General features: G+C 39.7%; 3 protein-coding genes across 3 annotated transcripts; all 3 read left to right on the top strand.

Moving 5' to 3' along the window:
* Positions 1 to 2,666: 2,666 nt before the first annotated feature.
* On the top strand, positions 2,667 to 5,895 carry LOC310939196 (parvalbumin beta 1-like). Its single transcript, XM_083903877.1, has 5 exons — positions 2,667 to 2,762; positions 3,170 to 3,233; positions 3,728 to 3,860; positions 4,282 to 4,391; positions 5,342 to 5,895. Exons 2-5 carry the CDS (start codon positions 3,179 to 3,181, stop codon positions 5,365 to 5,367), a joined length of 324 nt encoding a protein of 107 aa, XP_083760003.1. The 5' UTR covers positions 2,667 to 2,762; positions 3,170 to 3,178; the 3' UTR covers positions 5,368 to 5,895.
* A 5,141-nt stretch (positions 5,896 to 11,036) lies between these two features.
* On the top strand, positions 11,037 to 13,720 carry pvalb9 (parvalbumin 9; the record flags this gene model as incomplete). The annotated part of the gene is made up of 4 exons (XM_083903879.1): positions 11,037 to 11,097; positions 12,529 to 12,661; positions 12,819 to 12,928; positions 13,695 to 13,720. The coding sequence occupies 4 exons, from the start codon at positions 11,037 to 11,039 to the stop codon at positions 13,718 to 13,720; spliced, it is 330 nt and encodes a 109-aa protein (XP_083760005.1).
* Positions 13,721 to 14,762: 1,042 nt separating this feature from the next.
* ccz1 (CCZ1 homolog, vacuolar protein trafficking and biogenesis associated) lies at positions 14,763 to 23,496 on the top strand. Its single transcript, XM_083903494.1, has 17 exons — positions 14,763 to 14,898; positions 15,499 to 15,574; positions 15,655 to 15,751; positions 15,834 to 15,931; positions 16,023 to 16,116; positions 16,208 to 16,288; positions 16,375 to 16,422; positions 17,147 to 17,230; positions 17,612 to 17,787; positions 19,392 to 19,473; positions 19,592 to 19,653; positions 20,350 to 20,461; positions 20,660 to 20,693; positions 21,649 to 21,766; positions 21,867 to 22,025; positions 23,067 to 23,194; positions 23,291 to 23,496. The coding sequence occupies exons 2-17, from the start codon at positions 15,561 to 15,563 to the stop codon at positions 23,344 to 23,346; spliced, it is 1,443 nt and encodes a 480-aa protein (XP_083759620.1). The 5' UTR covers positions 14,763 to 14,898; positions 15,499 to 15,560; the 3' UTR covers positions 23,347 to 23,496.
* Positions 23,497 to 23,649: the final 153 nt, after the last annotated feature.

Genomic DNA, 23,649 nt, shown 5'->3' with positions numbered 1-23,649 from the left:
GCTCTGGGAGTCGACTCATTGCCAACATGATCAACTTTCCACTGTGTCAATGAAGTGTTTGTTAATTTGGTAACATCCATTTGACACCTGAGATGAACTAATATGGTGTGAGTTACATGTTAACACTTAGGCCGCATGTAAACATCACACTGAAATGACTGAACAGGTGAAAAAAGATATGACTTCAATTTTTTGGTATCAAAACATAATAAATGTAACACTTTGTGCCCAAATTTGGCAATAAAAGATAACTTTTTACATTACATGTTACTAAAGGAAGGTATATTTGATTTATTCATGTCATGAAAAGTTGCCCTTTTTAAGTCCTATTCTTTTTGTTATTACCATAAAGTCACAGCAGGTAGATATATGTGAATATATAGGGGAGATTTCTTCATACGCAGATGACATGCTTCCGTTTGTTTCAGCCCAGCAAGTTCTGCTTAACTTTTACGTGCTTTTATCAGGGCAGCACATATTCACTGTCTGATGTTTTTTGGACGTATTGCCACCACCACAAAGCCACCGCGTGGCCGACATTAGGACGGTGTTCAGTGGATCCACAGCAGCTGCCGTTCAGCTTCTTTGGCTCTCTCTCGGCGTCCTAACCGCGCTTCAGCTATTTATTGGTCTGATTGCAGATTAGGATGTTTGGCCCGGGCTTGGTGCAGACTGTTGGATGGAGGGCAGCTCTGGGGGGGGGGGGGGGGGATGGGGGGGGTATGAGGAAACAGGGGTAGGAAGCATGTGAACCTGGCAGAGGTTTAAGCAGCACTGGCCCGAGAAGGCAAGGAGCTTACACTGATGCACCACAGGAGAGTATCGTAGTTATTGGGGGTTAGAATATTTACACAACTTCTATTTATTTATTTGTACCTTTATCTTAGATGACTATGGAATATGGGTCACTTCACTATGAAGGTCAATACTCCTGCTCTCAGTTTGAGACACTACACAAACTTTAAATTCTTGTATGGCAGCATCATGATATACTAAAATGAACTGGTCCGAGATTCATTTAAACTTTCAGAATAGTCCACACATTAGGTTTTTTTTAACATACACTAAGTTCAGAATCCAATGAACAGGCGTTCACAGCCTCGCTTAATGAGTCCTCATTCCCGCCGAGAGATATTTGTAATTTAAGCCTGATATTGAAGCACGAGGGCAGGAATAGTTCCAGTATCTGTGGCTGAGTCGTCTGAGGCGAGAGACCTCGTCTGACCACGGCAAATGTTAAAGGCCAAATTAAAGATTGGCTTTGCACACCTTTTTATTTAGATTTGACGAAAAGGGGAAGTATTCGCCGAGCGAAGCTGCTGTCGCCGGGGAGGAAACGCACACGGGAAATGAAGGAAGTGAAGGAAATGAAAGAAATGAACGGGTTTATCATGAAATCAGTTTATTTGAGCTGAGAGAAGCGGGAAAATAACACAATACAGTAGAAATGTTGCACCCACACACACACACACACACACACATGGTTAGTCACATCTCAATACTGCCACCTGGAGTATAATGGACACATTACACCCTGCACAGAGACAGACACTTGGAGCAGTTAACTCATTTAATGACACGGTCTGGAGCTGTGTGTGAGAACTGATTACGCAACGTGTGCGTGTGTGTGTGTGTGTGTGCGTGTGTGTGTGTGTTAAAGTGTTACAATGATGATACGATGAGATGATCTCAGCACTCGGTGTTTTCCTTAAATAGAATCACACATAGTTTCATCGCCATAAAGAGAGATGGCAGGAATGAGTTTGAGCATTTTTTTAAAAAAAAAGTGACAATTAAAGTGTAAAATTCTGCTTCTTTTTTGCAAATTTGTTTCCACGTGTAATGTGTAAATAACCATGCAAAAGTTGCAAAAAGAAAGTATCCATAAAATATGATCAGGATTTAATTAAAAAAAAAGGCAATAATACAAGAGGGGATGCCTAAAAAATGCCGAAATTTCCTTAAAATGTACACATGAATCATGAATTATGAATCCTCTGCATGCACAGTTGACATATTTATAAACCTTTTTTTTTTTTACATCACCGCCATGAAGTCGAGGCCAAACACATCCGACTCCTGTGTTGATCTGCGTGAAAATGAAAAGGTCTAAACACACAAAAACACGACGTAAATCGTACATGAGCAGCAAAGCTACTGCAGACACTTCAACAAGTTCTGCCAAGTGTTTAGTCGTCCTGTCTTTATTAAAAAAGACACTTTTACTTCAAAACTTGCATTAAATATAACATTAAAACACTAGTTTATAGCAACAAAGCCCCAAAAACAATGTCATTTTCCCATAATCACCTGTGGTTTCATACAAACCAGCTTCGGTGTGTCACACAGTTTCTGGTCCTCCGTTCGCTCCTTGCTGCTCTGTGTGTTTAACTCAGATCAGAATCTGAACGGCGAGTCCACAGAGTACATTTCCCCCAAATCAGCAGCGTATATAATTAGCCCTATGCAATATCAACTTTTTTTTTTTTTTTGCACAGAGCCCTACACTTAGCCTACCTACCATTTAAGCATCTTCATTTATGTAGATATAAATAGAGCCGTCTCTGTCTACTGGACACATTTTTTTGACCAACTGCTTTGACTGCTTCGCACACAGTGTCCATTACATGCTTCTGTGCATCATATTTCCAGCCGGTGAAGGTATATAAGCTGAGCGGGGAGACGAGGAGGTTCACTGCAGTGAGCAAATCCATTTGAAAAGCAAATCATCTCTCTCTGGTCCTAGAGATCACCCCACAAAGGTGAGTGCGACTGGAGAGCTGCAGACCTTTAGCCGAGGCTCTCGGGGCTTTAACTTCATGCAGTGGGACACGAGCGGAGGAAAAAGGGCCAGATTCTGAACACCAGAGTTTAATTTTGGGACCCGACCGAGGAACTAAGTGGTTGGAAAAAAAATGATCGACAAGAGCCGCAAAGGATTTTTTGATCTTTTAGCCTTGGAGGAAAAAAAAAAAAATTGGACTACCTTTTCTGATCATTTGGAATACGGAAAAACCAAAGAGGATCTGAGAAACTCGGTGTTCATGTAGCTTTGTAGTGTTTGGGTTGAGAGGTTATCATGCAAAGTTTAAAAAAAAAAGAAATATCTGATTTGCTGCATGTGAGATGATGATCTGACCTCTTTGTCCTCTGCTCTCTCCTCCCTCAGGTCAAAAAAATGGAAAAACTTCTGGGTGGAGCTAACATCACTGCAGCCCTCGGCGCTTGCCAAGGTAAACAAAAGAAACGACAAAACTGCTGCTGTTTTCGCTCAGATCTTTAGCTCCGTGTGGACGAGACCATGCATTTAAGCAAGTCAGCGTAAGGAAGACGAGGACCTTAGGTGTGTCCTCTGCTGCAGAGGAACTCTGGCTAAATCAGGACCTTAGGTGTCTCCTCTGTTCCAGAGGATCTCTGGCTAAATTAGCTGATGAAGACGAGGACTTTAGGTGTCTCCTTTACACCGGAGGCTCTCCGGCTAAATGTGCTGCTGCAGAATGAAAGGTTTCGATGCAGCGATCACCACATTGAGAGTGTAGCGTAACCCGAGAGCGGCGTATCGTCCTGCATCTTGAGTCTCGAGTCGGTCCAGCAGTGACACAGACACAGAATGTGTGCGATTCAAAAGTCATTTAAGAGTTTTCCTTGCATGAAACATACATGCAGACGTTATGTGTGTGTGTGTGTTCATGTTTGTTTATGACATGTTGTTCTTTCTCAATCTCAGCTGAAGGCTCCTTCTGCCACAAGACCTTCTTTACCAAGATCGGCCTGTCCGGCAAGTCTGGAAAAGAAATCGAGGCTGCTTTCAATATCATTGACCAGGACCAGAGCGGCTTCATTGAGGAGGAAGAGCTGAAGTAGGCAGACTTTTTTTTTCTTCTTCTTCACTGGGATTAACACTGGGATTCAGAACCATATCTCTAGGATCACGCCAATGTGATATTTTATTTGTACATGCATCAACATTGGGTTTGGAGCGAGGATTCAAACATGAGATTTCTTGATATGCAGACGACATGCTGCTATCGCTTGAAGCTCTGCTACTTCTGAATATCCGGTGGCATAACTTAACCGTGACCATGTTAGCTGTCGTGGTATATGTGTCACAAGAGAATTGAAACACAGAGATTATCTAAGCTCTTTCCTCCCGCTCAGTTTTTGCAGACTTTTTCTCATTTTGAAAAAAAATGTAAACGTTGTGATGCATGTTGCTTGTTAGGGGAGTATAACATCCATATTCATTGGCCTAAATCTAAATCTCTCGCTCTTCCTCTCCAGACTGTTCCTGCAGAACTTTTGCGGCAAAGCCAGAGTTCTGAGCGATACTGAGACCAGGAACTTCCTCGCAGCCGGTGACAGCGATGGTGATGGCAAGATCGGAATCGATGGTGAGTTGTTGTTTTTTTTTGTTTTTTTACCCCTCATGACACCTGCAAAAAAAAAAAATAGCATTCTTCACCTTAAGGGAAAAAAGGTGCACCATTACATATATTTATTTTAGCATTTCAGACATTAATTAATGAGTCCTGATTATAAAAAATAGATGTTTCACTCTCACTCACGACTGTCATCATTTTAAATATGTGAGATTTGCTTTTTTTTTTTTTTTTTTTTTACCCCTCATGCAACCTGCAAAAAAAAAAAATAGCATTCTTCACCTTAAGAGAAAAAAAGGTGCGGGTTTCAGACATTAATTAATCAGTCCTGATTATAAAAAAAAAAAATTCTGATGATTTTAAAATGTTCAACGGTTCCAAAGTTTAGCGACGGATAATTGCCTGATTGAGTTTTCAGTCACAGTTAAACGAATGAATTGATTCCGAGTTGGTTTTTGTCCCGGTTCTTGTGACAAACCTGACCCGGATGACCTTACACTCTGAGAAATAAGGGTTCCAAAATTGTCCTGAGGTTCTACCTGGAACCATTTGCTTCTGAAAGGGTTTTTCAACGGTTCTTGGTAACACTAATGGTTCCAGTAAGAACCATTTTCATCCAGAGACCCCTTTAAAACCCCTTTCCTGAATAAAGGGTTTTAAAAGGGTTCTTGGTGGAACCCGCCAAAAAGGGTTCTCCTATGAGGACAAGCTGAAGAACCATATGTGGTTCTACTTAGCACTTTTATTTCTCAGAGTGCAGTGTGTCTGGATGGAGAGTCATCGGGTTTAGAACATGCGTTTCGGGCCTAAACCATTGAATCTCATTGAGAAACGGTGATATTTCAGATATTATCAGTTCTTTGGCTGAACTTACTGTACATATGGGACCGGCTTGTTGAAGTAACTCCTCCTTGTCTCCTTGTCTCCTTGTCTCCTTGTCTCCTTGTCTCCTCGCCGTGCAGAGTTCACTGCCATGGTCAAGCACTGAATGAACTGACCAACATCTTACTTCACTACTCTAACGGAACAACAACAACAACAATAATAACAACAACATGAGCCAAGACGTACTCTTCTAATCTCTTCTTCCCACCCACTCTCTCTCTCTCTCTCTCTCTCTAAACTCTCCACACCACTTTTATACAATTGACGTATCACCCCCCCCCCCCCCCCCCCACATGATCATAGACACCCTGACCCCCCCCCCCCCCCCCCACCACCTTCCTCCCTCTTCCTCCTCCTCTTCCTCTTCCTCTCTCTCTCTCTCTCTGTGCTCACCCCTTGGCTGCCCACGATGAATGTACCAGACTAAGTGTATAACGTGGTCGACTTTGTGTCTCTCTCTCTCTCTCTCACTCTCTTGTTTTTTCCTCTCTCTCTCTCTCTCTCTCTCACTCACTACTGTCATCGTTTTAATTATGTGAGATTTGCTTACTGTGAGATCGGTGATGATGCACTTTTATGGGAAACGGACGGATGATGAGAAAACAATAAAGGTTCTTTTTCAATAACACAAGTCTGGTGTTGGGTGTTTTCCACGGTCAAAGGCTCCTGAAAACGAAACAAAAATACTTTTTAAAACAGTAAAGAAGTCAAATCTTTGGAAAATACATCACTTTTTGACCGAGTGAACTTGTCTAAATGATCATTTTTAAAGCTGCATGCTCTACTATTATAGCTATATCACATTCTGGGTTCTGCAGCCAGGGCTAGATAGCCTTTAAACCATTAAACTATAAACTATTATTGATACAAACTCTATAATTAAAGGTGCATTATGTAATAAATGATAAAATCCTCCTAATATGTCACAGAGGCTCAGGAATAATGTTCATATAACAAACTGAACTCACCAACAACAACAGTACAGACTAAATATTTGCATTAAAAAATATATTTTGCAGACTGCAAATCATTTTTTCATGTGGCGCCACCTACCGCTGTCTACCGATCGTTGCAGTCAGTAGAGTCTCAGCTGCCGAGCAACCACGGGTTGCCAGTTACGTCAGAAAACGAAACCTTAAAGACCTCGGTATTTTGAATTTTAATGTAGTAACCGTTTTTGGCCACATTCTTACATATGGCACCTTTAATTAATTATAGATACCAAACCTTGTCTTAACAGTAGAGGGCAGTAAAGTCATACAATTGTCCGAGTAAAACTTGGATTAAACAAATAAAGCACTTTAATGACTTTCAAAAGTCAGCACACGTGTACAAATGTGCACTAAAGTAGCAAATAACTGAAGCTCAACACTATTTAGAATATATGAGCTAAACTAGAATTATGGACCAGAATCTAACATTAAAATCCATCATAAATATTGACTAAATTCACAACTAAGTGAAGCAAAAGTGGTGATAGCAGTTGGTTTGCGTTCACCGAGCTGTTCTCTGCCATCTACAGTGACGGGTAACAGCCACAAGGTGGCGCCATACATCTGCTATTGCAGAGGAAGGATGGCCATCCTGTATAATATACAGTATAAGCTGAATGATTTAGACAAGTTCAGAGTGTGTGATTACATGCTTTTTGTGGATTTAATTCTCATTTCCGTCAATTAAATCCTCCACAACGATCATATTCCTGCTTATGGGGAAATGTTAATAAAATGATGATAAAATGTCATTTTTATGTGATTTTATATGAGTTTTATGTTTGTATTTAAAGTGAGAGCTGGTGACGCTGGAGGATAATGACATTTTATTCCCTTGGTTCTTGTTACAAAAATCGACCCTTAATGTCATTAGTGCTGACTGGATTCACCAGAGAATAACACTGCTGCTGCTGCTGCTGCTGCTGCTGCTGCTGCTGCTGCTGTGTCAGGTGGCTGTCCTGATTGGACGGTTGTCACGGCGACCAACGTCGTCCTCGCCTCGCAGATACAGATATAAATTTGCAATTTGATCCGTGTTCCACGTACAGGAAGTGAGCGTGGAATGTGTGTGGAAATGTATTTTAAACTGAGGCGCGTGTACCGCCAGTGGTACGTGGGCTTCCTCTGGTGGTAATAACCCTTCGTCAGTCTTCTAATAGGTTAGCGAAACGTGGTCCACGTTACCAATAATATCGCGATACAACGATACTGTGATAACAGACAATCATGTAGCAATACATCGCGATATCTCAAAAAAAAAAAAAATCTTCACAAAAAAAAAACGAATTAGTGTCGCCTTAAAGGGACACTGTGTAGTATTTATGGGTTTATATAACCCAAAATCCACTTTTTTATACATATTATGTGCTCCTGCATTGTCTAGTCGCTGTATAATAGTTTTTGTTTCATTTTCGTAGTGTTTCAAAAAGTCATGTAAAATAATATGGTCGCGGGCCGCGGTTGCATAGCCACTGTTAGCAGAGAGACGCCATGTTTCTACAGGAGCCTGTAAGGACAAACGCGAGAGAACAAATCAAGCGTCTCTTTACTTGTAGCTGAAGTCCCGCCTCCACTCTCTCCGCTTCGTCTGCTACGGCCGCGGTAGCTCCGCCCTCTCCCTCGCCTCACGAACCTCATCTGCTGACACGGAGAAAGACGACGAGGACGACATTTGACCGGCTGAGGACACCGTAGCGCTCAGGGAAGGGAGGGGGTGAGCAGAGGAGCAGTTCTTTGTTGTAAATTTCAGCCTCTCCTCTAGATGGCACTATAAACTACTTACTTCACCTTTAATGCACCTGCGGGGGAGCAGGGTAACCTCGTTTTATTGTCGTGATATTTTCACGTGAAAAGTTGAAAGTGCACGATTTCTCTGTTTATTCCCAACATAGAGGTCAAAGGTCATAAAGTCTTATGTATCGGACGTGGATGGAGCGTCTCTTAACGTAGCTTTACTCCACCATTATCCTGCTGTAAACTCCCCTCTTCTTCAGGTCAGGTCACTTCCACCCAAGTTTTCCCCCTCTCCGTTCATTTGAGCAGCGCCGCCGTGAGGAGACGTGAAGTAGTGACGCCCGAAGAATGCTTCTACCGAATACGAAACGGCTTCCTTTAAATCCAACATTTAAGAGTAGGTGAGTCATTTCTTTGTTTAGTTTTTTTCTTAACTTTTAAAATCAGTGACGGAGGAATAAAAGTTGAATATCGTCGGGATTTGTACGAGCGTTTTTTACGATCGGTCGCCTCGACTGACACCACATTGACTACAAGTTTATTTCCATAAATGAACGACCTAAACGTTGGTGAAAATTGATGAAAATTGGCACGCAAGTCAAAACTGTTTAACACATTTTTATAAAATAAAGAAGAGTACGTTAAAGTTGTGTAAAATGGCTCAGTTGGGAAACCCGCTAGGGCAAAGCCGAAACTAAGTTGCACCAAATTTCGCGAAACTTGGTGGAAACATGTCACGGACCAAGACGAGCAAAAAAGTCTATCATGACCATGACGTTATCTTATCAGGAAGTCAGCCATTTTGAAAAATGTTGTCGTCCATCTTGGCAATTTGAACAATCCCGTAATAACAATAATCGGAATAAACGTAAAAAGCACGTCTGTACTGGACACAGTACAAACTGTAGTAACATGAAAAGTTACCAGAAGGTCTCGGCGATTCAAAAGGGGGCGTGGCCACGACAACCATCGGAATTTTGGGCCGAATTTCGACCAATCGCCACGAAACAGGAAGTTCCCGGTCATTTCTACGTACATTCGCCGATCCGCTCTAAATTTTCTTTGCTATCTAAATGAGTTGTTATAAATAACGATGTTTCATTGTTTACTTTTCAGGATTGTTTTTTATGATTTCTTTGTTACTTGACAATGAAGCTGCAGATAGTCACGATCCCCCCGAGAATTAATTTGTTGACAACAAACAAATTTAAACCTTATCCATATTTTGACCCACCTCTCTTTATGACCTGCTGTTTGCTGTGGTAATCTGAAGTTAGGAGATTACTCAACAAAACCAAAGAGGAAACAGAGGGAGAATCAGAGAGGGTGGGAGATTAAATTTGAGTTGTTATGAGTTCTCACATGCACCTGCGGGGGAGGAGGGAGTGTGAGGTGGAGCAGATGATCGGACATCATCCATGTTTTATTACAACACTGAGCACAGGACAGGAAGCAGCAGCAGCATAAGCAGCAGCAGCATAAGCAGCAGCATAAGCAGCGGTGGATTAACACGGTGTAGGTTAATTGGGCAGGTGAACCAGGTGAGACGCAACCTGAGAAGGAGGAGACAGACTGCAGGAAAACTCGATCCTCGCTCGGGTCGGAAACTCAAACATCTGTCAACGCGTCCAGACCTGAGTATAAAAGAGTGAGCGGCTGAGTCTTATCATCATCTTCATCTTCATCTTCATCTTCATCATCATCTGCTGCTGCTGCTGCTGATCTGGACCTGAACTTGAACTGAGAGGAGACATCAGTGGTGAGTCTCACAGCTGCTCACAGGTGTTGGACAGATGTTCCTCTACCTGTGGAATCACACATGAAGCTTTTATTCACTGTTGCATGGATTTAATGATGTTTTATACGTGTTTAAAAACCTTTAACTGCTCAATTTTCCAATCTTTTTTTGTCCATATAATGAACAATTATCAAACGACTAATTATAGCAGTTTTAACCAGATTTCTATAATGTTTTATTAAGCTTTTAGGTCATAGATTCTGTTGTTATTTGCTCAGTAAAAAACAAACTTGTTCCATTAAACTAATGAATGAAAATTTTCACTGAGAAAAAGGAAAAGGTTGAATTAAGTTTAAAAACATGATACTTTAAAAAAATTAATTATTTGTTAACATCTAAATCACTTGCGTTTGTTTAAACTAAATGTACAACGTTATATGAAGACAACTTTACTTTAATTTTGAGTCATATTTTTTAATGTAAATAGAAATTTCTATTGGTTTATTATTCTTAGTCTTTCTACTTTTGTTATTTTATACCTTGCTCTACAGTTTGTTGTTCTATTTCTATCCAGTAATGTTGTATTTCTACTCTCTCTACTCTTACTCTGTATATTTAAAAAAAATATATAAACCTACCAGGATTTAAGCAATTGAACCAAGAAGCTAGAGATTCATTTTTCAATTTATAATTTTGCGCAAATGATGTCTAAGTCTTGATTGAGTGAAATTATTTGAGCAATTATGCTGTTTTGAATTATTGTTATTATTCTACTGTCCAAATACTTAGTTGCCTATTTTTCACACTTTGTGTCCAAAAAAGATGATATACTGTATATATTGCATTACATAGACTATTTACAGTCATATACAGTATGTGTATAATAGTGCAAACAGTGCAGTGTGTGAACAGGTGTTCACGTTAAAATCAACAGTCAGTGTGTGAGCTGCAGCTTAGTTTAAAGGGCTATGCTAATAATAAATAACATCACTGTAAAGGGCTTGTTGTTCCTCAATGAGCTAATATTTAAGATAATCCACCCCCTCTATTCCCCCCCCCCCCCCCCCTCCACCCCCACACCCAATTAACCGCGTAATCCAGTTAACTCGCTCAGTTAACCCTACTTAGCCAATTAAGCCGTCAAAGGCCATGTCATTAATCCAGGCCACCGGGGGGAAATCTGATCGTGAGCACAAGGAATCAAGAGTGGATCGTTAATCATTACTGTACAGGGTTAGGTTTAATGTGTGTGTGTGTGTGTGTGTGTGAATAATACTCATTCTTGTTTGTATCCCCAGCAGCACCAACATGTCGCTCACCTCCATCCTCTCAGCTCAGGACATTGAAAATGCCGTCAAGGACTGTGAAGGTACGGCTGTGTTGCGTTCACTGACCTCTGTGTGGCTCCTAAAGTGTGAGACATAATCTGCTCTTGGTGATGAAATCTGAGTTTAAAAAGGATTTTAATCCGCTTGTTTTTTTTTATATTTATATTGGAGGCATGTGTCTGGTGTCCTGAGAGGATATAAAATAATATTTAGAAAATGAGTTGGGAAATCTCCCACCTGGACGTCAGCCACGTGAGAATTTAATCTCCAGGAGTGAGTGGAGACCTCACACCTCAACTTAACTGTGTCCTTGTTGGATTTTGATGGACCAATGTGAATTATTGGTGATGGGTATGTGATCGTCCAAGTGTGTTCTCAATAACTGATACATTCGCAAGAATCTACCCACTAAGGATGTCACTAAATAATGACCAAATCTTCACAAAACGACTTTTTTAATGTGCAAAAATTAATGAAAATGTAATTTCTCTTTCAAAACTCATCGGATTTAAATGAAATTCGGTGTCTCTATGTAGAATCAGTCACTCTACCAACATACTAAATTTCACCGCACCATCACTTACCATCTCCATAATCCTAACCCTAATCCTGTACGTTTGTCCTTCTTTCAGTAACTTCCTGTCTACAGTTTTTGACAAGTCAATGTGATTTTATTTGTGATGGTTTGGTGATCACCCAAGTGTGTAACATATAATATCGTATGTCTGTCAAAACGCATCGTATTTAAATGAAATTCGGTGTCTCGATGTAGAATCAGTCACTCTACCAACATACTAAATTTCAACCCACCACCACCTATCATCTCCATAATCCTAACCCTAATCCTGTAAATGGGTCCTCCTTTAAGTAACTTCCTGTCTACAGTTTTTGAAAATCAACATGATTTTATTTGTGATGGTTCGGTGATCACCCAAGTGTGTAACATAAAATATCGTATATCTGTCAAAACTCATCGTATTTAAATGAAATTCGGTGTCTCTATGTAGAATCAGTCACTCTACCAACACACTAAATTTCAACCCACCACCACCTACCATCTCCATAATCCTAACCCTAATCCTGTAAATGTGTCCTTCTTTAAGTAACTTCCTGTCTACAGTTTTTGACAAGTGAATGTGATTAATGTGCAAAATTTGGTGTGTGTGTATGTCGGAGTAGACGCTGTACCATCACACTAAATTTCATCCAGATCTGATCCAGATTATGGATTTGGCGGCAATTTAAATGTGACATGGTACAGTCCCATTGCACAACTTTGTACTAGCTGTCGTTAGAAATGCCAGACAATAGCAACGCTCTATGTGGTATGTCTAAGGTTAAAAATGAAACACTCTTAAGTGTACAACTGATTTACTCGGAAATCCTGAGATCTCACTACAAAACGGAACGTACCATATGCCTTGGCGCAGGTGTGCACTCTCTCTCTGACTCGTTTCATTCTGTGTTTCCAGCTCCAGACTCGTTCTGCCACAAGAAGTTCTTCCAGCTGTGCGGACTCTCCTCAAAGACGGCCCAGGAGATCAAAGACGTCTTCCAGATCCTCGACGTGGACAACAGTGGCTACATCGAGGAGTCTGAGCTCAAGTGTGTGAACGTGACCCCACATGGTCTTCTTCTAATTCATAGTACTTAACCTATTTAGGACTAAGTCCTACGGTCTTTTAAATGACATTGTGTGTGTGTGTGTGTGTGTGTGTGTGTGTGTGTGTGTGTGTGTGTGTGTGTGTGTGTGTGTGTGCAGGTACTTCCTGCAGAGGTTCGTCCCCGGGGCTCGGACACTGACCGAGGCAGAAACCAAGAGCCTCGTCTCAGCAGCTGATGATAACAGTGATGGCAAAATTGGAGCAGAGGGTCAGTATCTGATTTCTCTTATTTCGCAGAAATAATATCCGCGGTTGGATTAAATCTCAGTAGCTTATTGCAGCTTAGGGAACTTTTAGCCAACTAAGGACAAATTATTTGTTGCTGCTGTCATTTATGAGTCGGACGTCTGAATTCGAACTGTGCAAATAATTAGTTTAAGTTTGTTTTATTATAAAATAATTCCCTGGCTATTTGTTTTGGTGTAAAAAGAACTTTACATCTTCAAACTTTCTATAAGGTCACCCAAATTTTTTTAAATATGGCAAACTATCATGACCCAAATCATGATATAATTCCCGATGAGAGCAAATTTGTGCATAATTTAGCGACTAATATACATTCATATCAGTTACACAGGTCATTTGTTAAGCTAATTATTTCCAAGAGATGTTTAGTAAATCATTTAAAACTTCACTTTAACGATGTTATTTAAGATCATATACACATAGATTTTAACTCAAATGTTAAAAGAATTCTGCAAATTTTGTTTTGGACCCCAAAAATATCTCCTGTGACCCATCTGTGGGCCTCGAGCCAAACTTTGTGAACCACTGCTTTAAATGACATTGTGGTCATGAGAGTATTTTTTGCTTCATTGATAATAGAAGTGGTTTTTGTGTGTCCCAGATTAACCCTTCATCCCGTCTCCAGTGATATCTGAGCTTAGCTGTCCTAAATAAACAGATGAAGGATTTTGAAGAGATTATTTTAGTCTGTGTCTCTTTATTTTACACTTTTCCTTTTGTCCCCTTAGAATTCCAGACTATGGTCCTGTCCTGAGTTTTCCCAGCGATTCCTGTCTCCAGGTCTACAGTCGCCTCCTCGTCTCTGGAGTCCATGATTCTGATTCCCCAGGGGTTTTTCTTTTCTTTTCTTTTCTACTAAATTCTGTGCATGTCGTTTGTATAAATTCAAAGACAACAGACATTTAACCTGGTTTTTTTCCCCAAAGTGTTGGTCTGTGTTTTCTTGTCTGTGCACTTCCCACCTCTGACAGTGAATGAGATAAATAAACACATGGAAATATACATGGTCTTTTTCTGCGTATCTCTTTATTTGTGACATAATATTTGAGTCATACCTGAAAATAGAGCTAACGTGTGTATGGTTCATGTAGTACGTTTACATGAAGTTGACATTCTATATGAAGTTTACATTTAACTATGAGATATACGATAATATAATATAAGAAAAGAGACTTTTATTGTCAATTTCAAACTGTAATATTCCTTAAAATTAGGAAAAACAGGCCAAAAACGAGACAAAAGTGGACAAAATTTAAGAAAGCTGCACTTGTCACAAGCAAGGAGAATCTGGCTTGTAATAAATGTTTTTAAAATGAATCATATTTTGCTTGATTAAGCTTATTTTAAGAATTTATACCTCAGAATGTCTTATATTTGCACACACACACCAGTGAGAGTAACTTTTACTTATGTACTGCTGGTTTTCATCGGTCACTGGTAATTTAAAACTTAAAGTATGTTGTAATATCTTATATCGTTGATATGGTTGGATTTTTAAAATTATTTTTCTTTTTATACAAAACATAATTCAGAATGTTTAATTATTAAATTCATTTTGCACCACAAATATGTTACATGTATATTTATTGGTTTATTTATTTATTTATTTATCGTCCCAAATCAATACAAACATTTTTATTTTGAAATTAAGTGAAAATATCATCATATATATTATTATTTCGATTATTATTATTATTATGCCTCACGGTTTTGTCAACTGAGGGACGAGGGACTAGGAACCTTTGTCGGTTCGGGGACAACTTTCACCCGAGCACTTGTACTTGTTACACCGCGCTGTCTAAACCAGGAAGTTAAGGATGTAAAGTATGCGGCGTCTCCTCTCATTGATCGCATTTCTTCGTAATTTGTATTATTTATTCGCGCAATTTGCTACGACAAGCCCCGTGACGTGTTAGCGGAGTTTCGTGTCAGGTGAGTGCGTGTTCGCGTCGTGTTTTTCTTCCTTCGTTGTCGGTTAGCTAGTTAGCCCGCTAGCTGCTTGTTGACACCGTGAATGACTAGTGTTTGTACTCGTGAACGTTTCCGTGTTTACTTGAATTATCAGGTTATATTTGAAGAAAAACAGCTGGTTTTACACGAGTCCGCCTCACAGAGACTTCACCGGCTAAATATACGAGGAGGTCAATTGTTTTTGTTGTTGTTGTTTTTTGCTGTAAAGCCATGATGGTTCTCAAACTGGAGGACATGTACTAGCAGTGGTACATGAGCTTCCTCTGGTGGTTCTACTGTACATACCAGGGTATTGGTTTGGTTTGTGGACAATTTTGCTTCCTTTTAATTGTATGAGCAATGTTTGTACCATATATAAAGGAACTTACAGAATCACTGACTCCTGAATTATCCATGTTTCTACCTGACATGTTCATGATATTGTGTAAACAGAGGATATTTCCTGTCCTGGTCTCGTTTTCTCAGTGTGGTCTTGACTACAACACGAGCTGACTCATCAGTTATAAGTCAGTATTTCGGATTTATGACTTCTCGATGATTTTTCACGTCTTATTTCTGCAGGCACACGGCATGCTAACCAAACTGTCCTTGGACCAGAGGAAACCCAGACACAAGTTACACTAATGCTGATGATAAGGTAAAGATGAAGGAAAAGCTAGTATTGGAGATTTAATCTCTTCTTCATCATCCTCATCTCTCTCTTTGTGTCTGATTCAGTCCCAGAATGGCTTCAGGAATGCAAGAGAAACATTACACGCCGTGTCTGCTTAATTTCTTCATCTACAACCCTACGTTTGGACCACGAGAAGGAGAGGTGAGTCTGACTACCAAACAAGCCAAACTATTGCTTGCTATTGTTTTGCTTTGCTCATGCAAAGACTCTCATTATGTTTTAGGAGGAGAAGAAGATTTTGTTTTACCACCCCAGTGACGTCGAGAAGAACGAGAAGATCCGAAATGTGGGCCTCTGTGAAGCCATCGTACAGTTTACCAGGTAAGGTTCTCGGCACAGAGCTCAAAAAACGAGCGAACGTTGTTCATGTAGCTAAATTTGAAGGTTCTTCTCTTTGCCTTTTGTCTTCCAGGACGTTCTGTCCGACAAACCCGGCAGAATCCCTGCACACGCAGAAGAACCGACAGTTTTTCTTTGAACCTGAGGACAGTTTCTGGATGGTCATGGTACCTGAACAGCTCATATGTGTTTTGATTTTAGAAAATGTCATTATATCTCAATTAATTTCTTCTTTTTGCTTCTTTGTTTGTTCCAAAGGTGGTTCGCAACCCAATGATCGAGAAACCAAACAAAGATGGTAAACCCCCCACCGTAGAATATCAAGAGGAGGAGGTACTTGTGAGTACCGAGAGTCGTGCTTCAAAATGCCGTCCTTTCTTTCTGCTGATTAGATTATTTACCGCGTCCTCTCTCTCTCTCTGTAGGACACTGTTTACGGTGCAGTTGTAAGACAATGCTACAGTATGTACAAGGTCAGTTCCCGTGTGTTTTAAAATGATATTAGCTGCTATGTTTTTATATGTAAACTAAGTGAAGAGTTGTTTGGAATAAATTAAGGTTGGTATAAAGTTCTTGAATATTAATGTTGTGTTTGGATGCTTGGATTTTGGATAAAGCAATTAAAAATACCTGAATAAATGACAATGATAATAAATCTGACTGAGTTTGCTCATTAGATGGAAGAATAAAATAAGCTGAAGAGTCCTTGAAAGTGCTTGAAAAGTGCTTGCATTTGAACTCGAAGCTGTTTTAACCGGAAAGTCACCCATTTTTTACAAACTAGAGGTGTTGCTACTAATATAAATCCATTAGTCATCCTCTTGATCATGATAATCCATTTTTAATGTGATAAAATACTAAAATAATAATGTGTGTTCACTACAGCTGTAAGGTGCTGGAAATGCAAAAAAATGGATCTTGAAAGTGCTCGAAACATACTTGACCTTGTAAAAATTGTTTGAACCCTGACTTAACCCCTTTTAAAACATGTATAGTAGTGCTTGTAATACTTTTTTAATGTGATAAAATAAGGATGTTGTAATGTACTCGAGGGGTATCGTGTGCAGGAAGAGTGCACAAATGGACCTGGAAAGTGCTTGAATGTGACTTTGGTGAAAGTCGTTCTCCTTTAAAAACTGTAGAGTGACACTGATGATGATCCCTGTCTTCATGGTGTTTTCTTTCCTTTTGTCGTAGCTCTTCAATGGCACGTTTGGCAGAGCAATGGAAGCTGGCGGAGTGGAGCTGCTCATTCAGAAGCTGGAAAAGTTCTTTTACAGGGTAAAAAAAAAGAAAGAATCATCTGCAGTCAGGTCTGATTTTTTTCCCACATTAGCTGTATTCATTTCATGTCACTTTGCTGGAACGGCACACTACAGCTGTCAACTAAACGGCAAGTGTAAAAAATTCATTTCAGATGAGGGAATGCCATTCTGATGGTAACACAGGCTTCCCTCCCCACCATGTAACTCAAAGACAGTGAGAAAGAGAGAGGCTGAAGGGACTGAATGTCTCCTGACTGACTGACTGACTGACTGACTGACGGACGAGCGTCTGTTTCTCATTCCACTTTCCTTATTGCTGTGTAAGGAGGCACTCGTCAAACGGTAAACTAACCCCTCTCTCCTGTCTTTGTGTGTGTGTGTGTGTTGTGGTTTCCAGTATCTGCAGACTCTCCACTTGCAGTCCTGCGACCTGCTGGATGTATTTGGGGGCATCAGCTTCTTCCCACTGGATAAGATGACCTACCTGAAGATCCAGTCCTTTGTCAACAGAGTGGAGGAGAGTCTCAGCCTGATCAAATACACAGCCTTCCTGTACAACGACCAGCTTATCTGGTATGGACTGATTAATTATTGAGCATTTTTCTGTGTCCATTTCCCCAACAACCGCTATTTGTAAGATTTAATGGCTCCCACAGTGTCGGGCTACATCCGTTCTACTTGGTTTTCAGTCGTCCACATTGCTCAGGTGTTTTAGAGCCCCGAAATAACAGCAGTTTGAAAACATTTCTGGCTTGTTTTGAAATTTGCTGGTCTGCATTCCAGCCACCATCAGTTCAGAGGAGAGAATCGACCTCCTGTTCCCTTCAGCGTGCACAGGCCCAGTTAACCAGTGTGTTCAATCGTGATTACACACCAAAGTCAAACCACAGATGTGGGCTCTCAAGACTTAATGTGATCAGATAGGGTCACACATTTGTTCATCAATCCTTTCTGAAACTTAATAAGAATTTCTCTCGAGCTAGCTATCTACGATATCTCTCTAGTCAGCTAGCCACAGTACATACCTACAGTCTCCAGTTAGCTAGTGACAATGTCTATCTCCAGTATCTCTATATATAGCTCACGACAGTATCTATTGAAAATATCTATCTATAGCTAGCTAGCTCAAATATCTATCTACACTATTCCCCTCTATTGAGCTAGCTACAATATCTCTCTCTTGCTAGGTAGCCGCAGAATACAGTATTTATCTCAAGCTAGCTATATACACTCTCTCTCTCTAGTTAACTAGTGACAGTGTATATCTACAGTATCTCTCTTGATATAGCAAGTTACAGTATCTAGCTAGCTACAGTATGTCTATCTTTAGCTAGCTAACAACAAAATATCTCTCTAGCTAGCTAGCTGCAGTGTCTATCTACAGTATCTCTCTCGATATCGCGAATTACAGTATCTGTATACAGTATCTAGCGAGCTACAGTATGTCTATCTTTAGCTAGCTAACTACAATATCTCTCTCTAGCTAGCTGCAGTGTCTATCTACAGTATGTCTCTCTATATAGCTAGTTACAGTATTTCTATCTTTAGCTAGCTAACTACAATATCTCTCTCTAGCTAGCTGCAGTGTCTATCTACAGTATGTCTCTCTATATATCTAGTTACATTATTTCTATCTTTAGCTAGCTAACTACTTCTATCTTTAGCTAGCTACAGTATCGCTCTCTAGCTAGCTAGCCAAGTATCCATCTATCTGAATAGCAACACGATACACATTGTAGCACAGATGCAGATTTGCCTCTGATCCAAAACTAAAACACTGTGGATGAATGTGATCATATATCCCAGCATGCTACTGTATGAACAGGTGGCTTCACATTTAATCCTCTTATTGACATGTCATTTTAACAGCCCAGTGAACACACACACACACACGGGGATTACATGATGAAATGAATGAGACTGAGAGCAGTGTGATGTTTCATCTCAAACCATCAGTCGACAAACTAATTGCTGTCCATATTAAGTGGCTGCAGGGTGTGCTTTCACACTCTGCTCTGGAGTATTCACTGCAGCACGTTTACGAACACTGCTCACCTTTAATTACCCGCCCAGAGACACTTGGTTTGAACATCCAGGAGCCTCACAGATCATAATGATACAAAAAATACACTCACTCACTCATTATTATTCTTTTACTTTGGTTTTTTTGTGTGCAGGAGTGGACTGGAACAAGAGGACATGCGTATCCTGTACAAGTACCTGACCACGTCACTGTTCCCCAGACATTCTGAACCAGAGGTACCTCTATGCATTCCTCAAACATACAGAAGGTTTTTATTCACAATTCTTATGGTCCTGTGTCGCACATTCTCACTCGAAACCTTCCGTCTGTCTCGTTGTGTTTGTCCCCTGACAGTTGGCCGGCAGGGACTCTCCTCTGAGACCAGAGGTTGCCGGGAATTTGTTGCACTACGGAAGGTAAGTCACAGTATCAGTGTGTTTTCCTCTCCACACGACACCAAACTCAGTTTTAAGACTTTAGTCGATTTGTTTTCCTGCTAAAACAAGCTACGACTTGCGACGGTGCACAGTTAAGTAGCATTCTCATCTGTTCAAACATTTGTATAAGGCGTGTTTTCGAAGACTTTTGTATTTCGCCAATCCAGCGTGATGTGGAGGTTTCTCCCTTGGTTAACACAGGAGCTCAAGAGTGTGAGTGTCAATATGTGACATGATGATTCTGCTCAGTGTGGCTCACGACTAGAATATAACCAACAAACAAATCATAATTCACTTATTTTATATCCTGTGTTACAGCTTCTGTTTTGGTTCTAAATGTGGCGTATTTTCAAATTAGTTAAAATAAGTAGTTAGTTTGCATTGTGTGCACTTTTTCCTTTTTCCTTTCATTTTTTTACTGTTACACAGTTAAAACAACACAAAGTGCAAACATTGACATACTTAAAGTGACAGTAATTACATACTGATGCTTTATGGGGATAATATTCACTCTGTTGGTAATTCATTGAGATTCATCCCTTCAGGGCAAACAAATGCCTGGAAACTAATCCAACAAATGTTAAGAAATGTCATTTTAAATCACAATTGTTGCTTAAATCATTTACCTATCATCATTATTATTATTATTGAATATTTCTCTTCTGTTCTCTCCAGGTTTTTGACAGGACCGAGCAACCTCAAAGATCCGGAGGCTAAATTCAGATTTCCCAAAATCTTTGTGAGCACACAGGACGGATACGAGGAGCTGCATCTGATCGTTTATAAGGTTTATAAGGCTTACAGGAGTTAATGTATTAAAACAGGACAGAGAAGGATATGGATTTTTTTTATATATATTATTTTTGGGAGGATTAAACCCTTGAGTTTTATAAAAATGATGAAAATCTCCCACGTATGTTTATCATCACTTTAATGTGTGACCTTTAACCTGCGCTGATCTGCTCTCTCTTTTTCTTTTTACCAGGCGATGAGTGCCGCCACTTGTTTTATGATCAGCGGTGAGTGATTTCCCTCCTACTTTTATGATGAAGTTATCATTTTATTGTTTTTATTCTAGTGCTGGGCACTAGGGTTAGCGCGCGTCAACGCACGATGCGTTTCCATGACGACTGACTGGAAAAAGACGCGCGTGACGTCATGTTTACGTGCCGCGACGCAGGAGTCCAGGCACCGTTTGGCAGTTAGCGCCGTTAGCTGCGTTAGCTCATTTTAGCGCACCTACAGTGGAACTGGAGCGGTCTGTTTATTAAAACGAAAAGAGCAGCGCTACAAATAACCAGCGTACATGTGTACTGTGTATGTGTGCCTCTGTTTCTAAAGTTTAGCGTTACTTTAGAGACTTATTTTAACTCATAGAGTCACATAAACATGACGTCACGCTCGTCACTATTTTATTCTTTATCATAATTATTGGGATCTTAAAGGTAATGGTTATTTTACTAACGTATTCATTTGTTTGATTAATTGATTAGTTTAAGGTCCATAAAATATGAAAACATTTAGAAAATGATGTTTTTGTTTTGTCCACAACCCAAAATTATACAGTGTTATTCATTTTTTTGTTATATAAGGCAAAGAAACCGGAGAATATTCACATTTAAGAAGCTGAAAAATCACTCCAACTGATAAAGCGTCGGTCGTTTTAGTAATGGTGAATGATCGATAAATGAGTGGAGCCCTAATTATTATCAAAATGTGTCATTTATTTAGTTTTTGTAAAGAAAAAGTGAATCTTGTCATGAAACTGTCGGCATGAGATTATTTTCTCAATATTCAAAATGATGGCTTTGGTTAAAGCAGTGGGAAAAGGTTTGAAGGTCATTCCCTTTTCCTTTTATTTGCCCTTTTAAATGTCATATATGTCGTATTTCCTGCTCCTATAAAGCTAAATAATACATATTTCCTGTCACATTTCTTCTTATTATTATTATTATTATTTTCTTGTCTTTTCAGCGTCTGTGGAGATGACGAGGGACTTCTGTGAACAGCTGGACGCTTTGGTGGGACCTCAGCTCACGCTGCTGGCCTCGGACATATGTGAACAGTTCACCGTTAACCGCAGGATATCTGGGTCAGTTTCAGAACTAGGTGTGAATATTCTAGTTCTAGTATCTATAAGTGCTTTTAGAGTGTTTTTTTTTCTCTGTGGTGTGTGTGTGTGTTCCTCTCAGGCCCGAGAAGGAGCCTCAGTTTAAGTTCATCTACTTCAACCACATGAACCTGGCGGAGAAGAGCACCATCCACATGAGGAAGACGGCCAGCGTCTGTCTCACCTCCGTCCATCCAGACCTCATGAAGATCCTGGGAGACATCAACTCAGACTTTGCCAGGTACAGAAGAGAGAGGAGAGAGAGAGAGAGTTCACTGTGATATTTAGTTTTTATATTTAAGTGCTGAGTGAGAGGCTTGTTCTCTTTGTCTTAAAGCAGTCATGAGACTCTGACATTTACATTTAAACTTATGTCAACATGAGTTCCTGTTGATGTGCAGATGGAGTAGATCACATCTCTGATCATCTCTCTGTCTCTAATATCTCATAATATATTTCTTAAAATCGAACACATTTTACAGCAATTTAAAACCTAATTACAAATCTAAAGAAAAATCAAAAATGTCTTTATTTATATTTAATGGCTGTTATTTTAACTCGTTCTGGGCACTATGTTAACGCACGACACGTTTCCATGACGACTGACCGGAAAAAGTCATGTTTGACGTCATGTTTACGTGCCGCGACACCAGAATCCAGGCACCGTTTACCAGTTAGCTCCGTTAGCCGCATTAGCTCGTTTAGCGCCGTTAGCGCGCCTACAGTGGAACTGGAGAGGCCTTGTTTATTAAAGGAAAAGAGCAGCGCTACAAATAACCAGCGTACCTGTGTACTGTGTATGTGTGCCTCTGTTTTTAAAGTTTAGCGTTACTTTAGAGACTAATTTTAACAATCGGGAGTCACTTAAACATGACGTCACACGCGTCTTTTTCCGGTCAGTCGTCATGGAAACGCATCATGCGCTAACGTGCGTTAACGTGGACACCGTTAACGCACACAGCACTAGCTTTTCCACCTTTAAAACCATGAATAATAATAAAAAAATCAACATTTGCATGACGTTTATTTGTCGATTAATCTATTTTATGATATTTTATTGTATTTCATGTTTCACTTTTTACTTATTATGTGTTTTATTTAGTGCTTAACAAATAAATTCATAAATGTGAATATTTTCTGAAATAAATCATTAAAACGTAGCTTATTTTGTTTTCAGGGACAAAACAAGACATTTGAGAATGTGATTATTTATTGATGATGAAAAACAAATTGTATATACTCTTAAATAGCAGCTCTAAATGTATTATTTTCTTATTCCCAGGGTTGATGAAGATGAGGAGATTATAGTCAAAGCGATGACAGATTACTGGGTCGTTGGTAAGAAGTCGGACCAGAGAGAGCTGTACGTGATCCTGAATCAGAAGAACGCCAATCTGATCGAAGTCAACGGTGCGTTTCCTCCTCTAAATCTGACAAAATCTGCCTCTGTGTTTAATCCCCACTTCATCCTCTTTTATCCTTTTCTCTTTTAAAAACAAAAAACAGAGGAGGTTAAGAAGCTTTGTGCGACGCAGTTCAACAACATTTTCTTCCTGGACTGAAGACGCGGAGACTTTTCCACTGTCGGTGACATCATCAGCGTCATGCAATAATAAAAGAAGAAGAAGAAAAGCATTATGATGTTTGTTTTTAATTTAATCTACAAAATATCATTTTGTAATGATGTTTTTTTGTTGTACATACATGTTTATTTGGATTTCTTTATAATAAAAAAAAGTATTCATGCATTTTTTTTTCTTTTTAAATAATCACTTTAATTTAAAAAACTGACATTTTAAAAAAAAGTTCCTCTCGTTCTTGGTCATCGACGCTTCAGCAGATTAAAAGTAAGATGTCGTTATGTC

The sequence above is a fragment of the Microchirus variegatus genome (assembly GCF_963457635.1).
Source record: "Microchirus variegatus genome assembly, chromosome: 17".
Lineage (NCBI taxonomy): Eukaryota > Metazoa > Chordata > Actinopteri > Pleuronectiformes > Soleidae > Microchirus > Microchirus variegatus.
This window is presented reverse-complemented; position numbering and strand designations above follow the sequence as displayed.

What these genes read in the sequence shown, in the direction of transcription:
- ccz1 (XM_083903494.1), top strand. An exon ending in TTGGACCACGAGAAGGAGAG is followed by an intron (nt 15,752 to 15,833) that starts GTGAGTCTGACT and finishes ATTATGTTTTAG; the next exon opens with GAGGAGAAGAAGATTTTGTT. An exon ending in TGGAAAAGTTCTTTTACAGG is followed by an intron (nt 17,231 to 17,611) that starts GTAAAAAAAAAG and finishes TGTGGTTTCCAG; the next exon opens with TATCTGCAGACTCTCCACTT.
- LOC310939196 (XM_083903877.1), top strand. Translation starts at nt 3,179, where the DNA reads ATGGAAAAACTTCTGGGTGGAGCTAACATCACTGCAGCCCTCGGCGCT. An exon ending in AGCCCTCGGCGCTTGCCAAG is followed by an intron (nt 3,234 to 3,727) that starts GTAAACAAAAGA and finishes TCTCAATCTCAG; the next exon opens with CTGAAGGCTCCTTCTGCCAC. An exon ending in ATTGAGGAGGAAGAGCTGAA is followed by an intron (nt 3,861 to 4,281) that starts GTAGGCAGACTT and finishes CTTCCTCTCCAG; the next exon opens with ACTGTTCCTGCAGAACTTTT.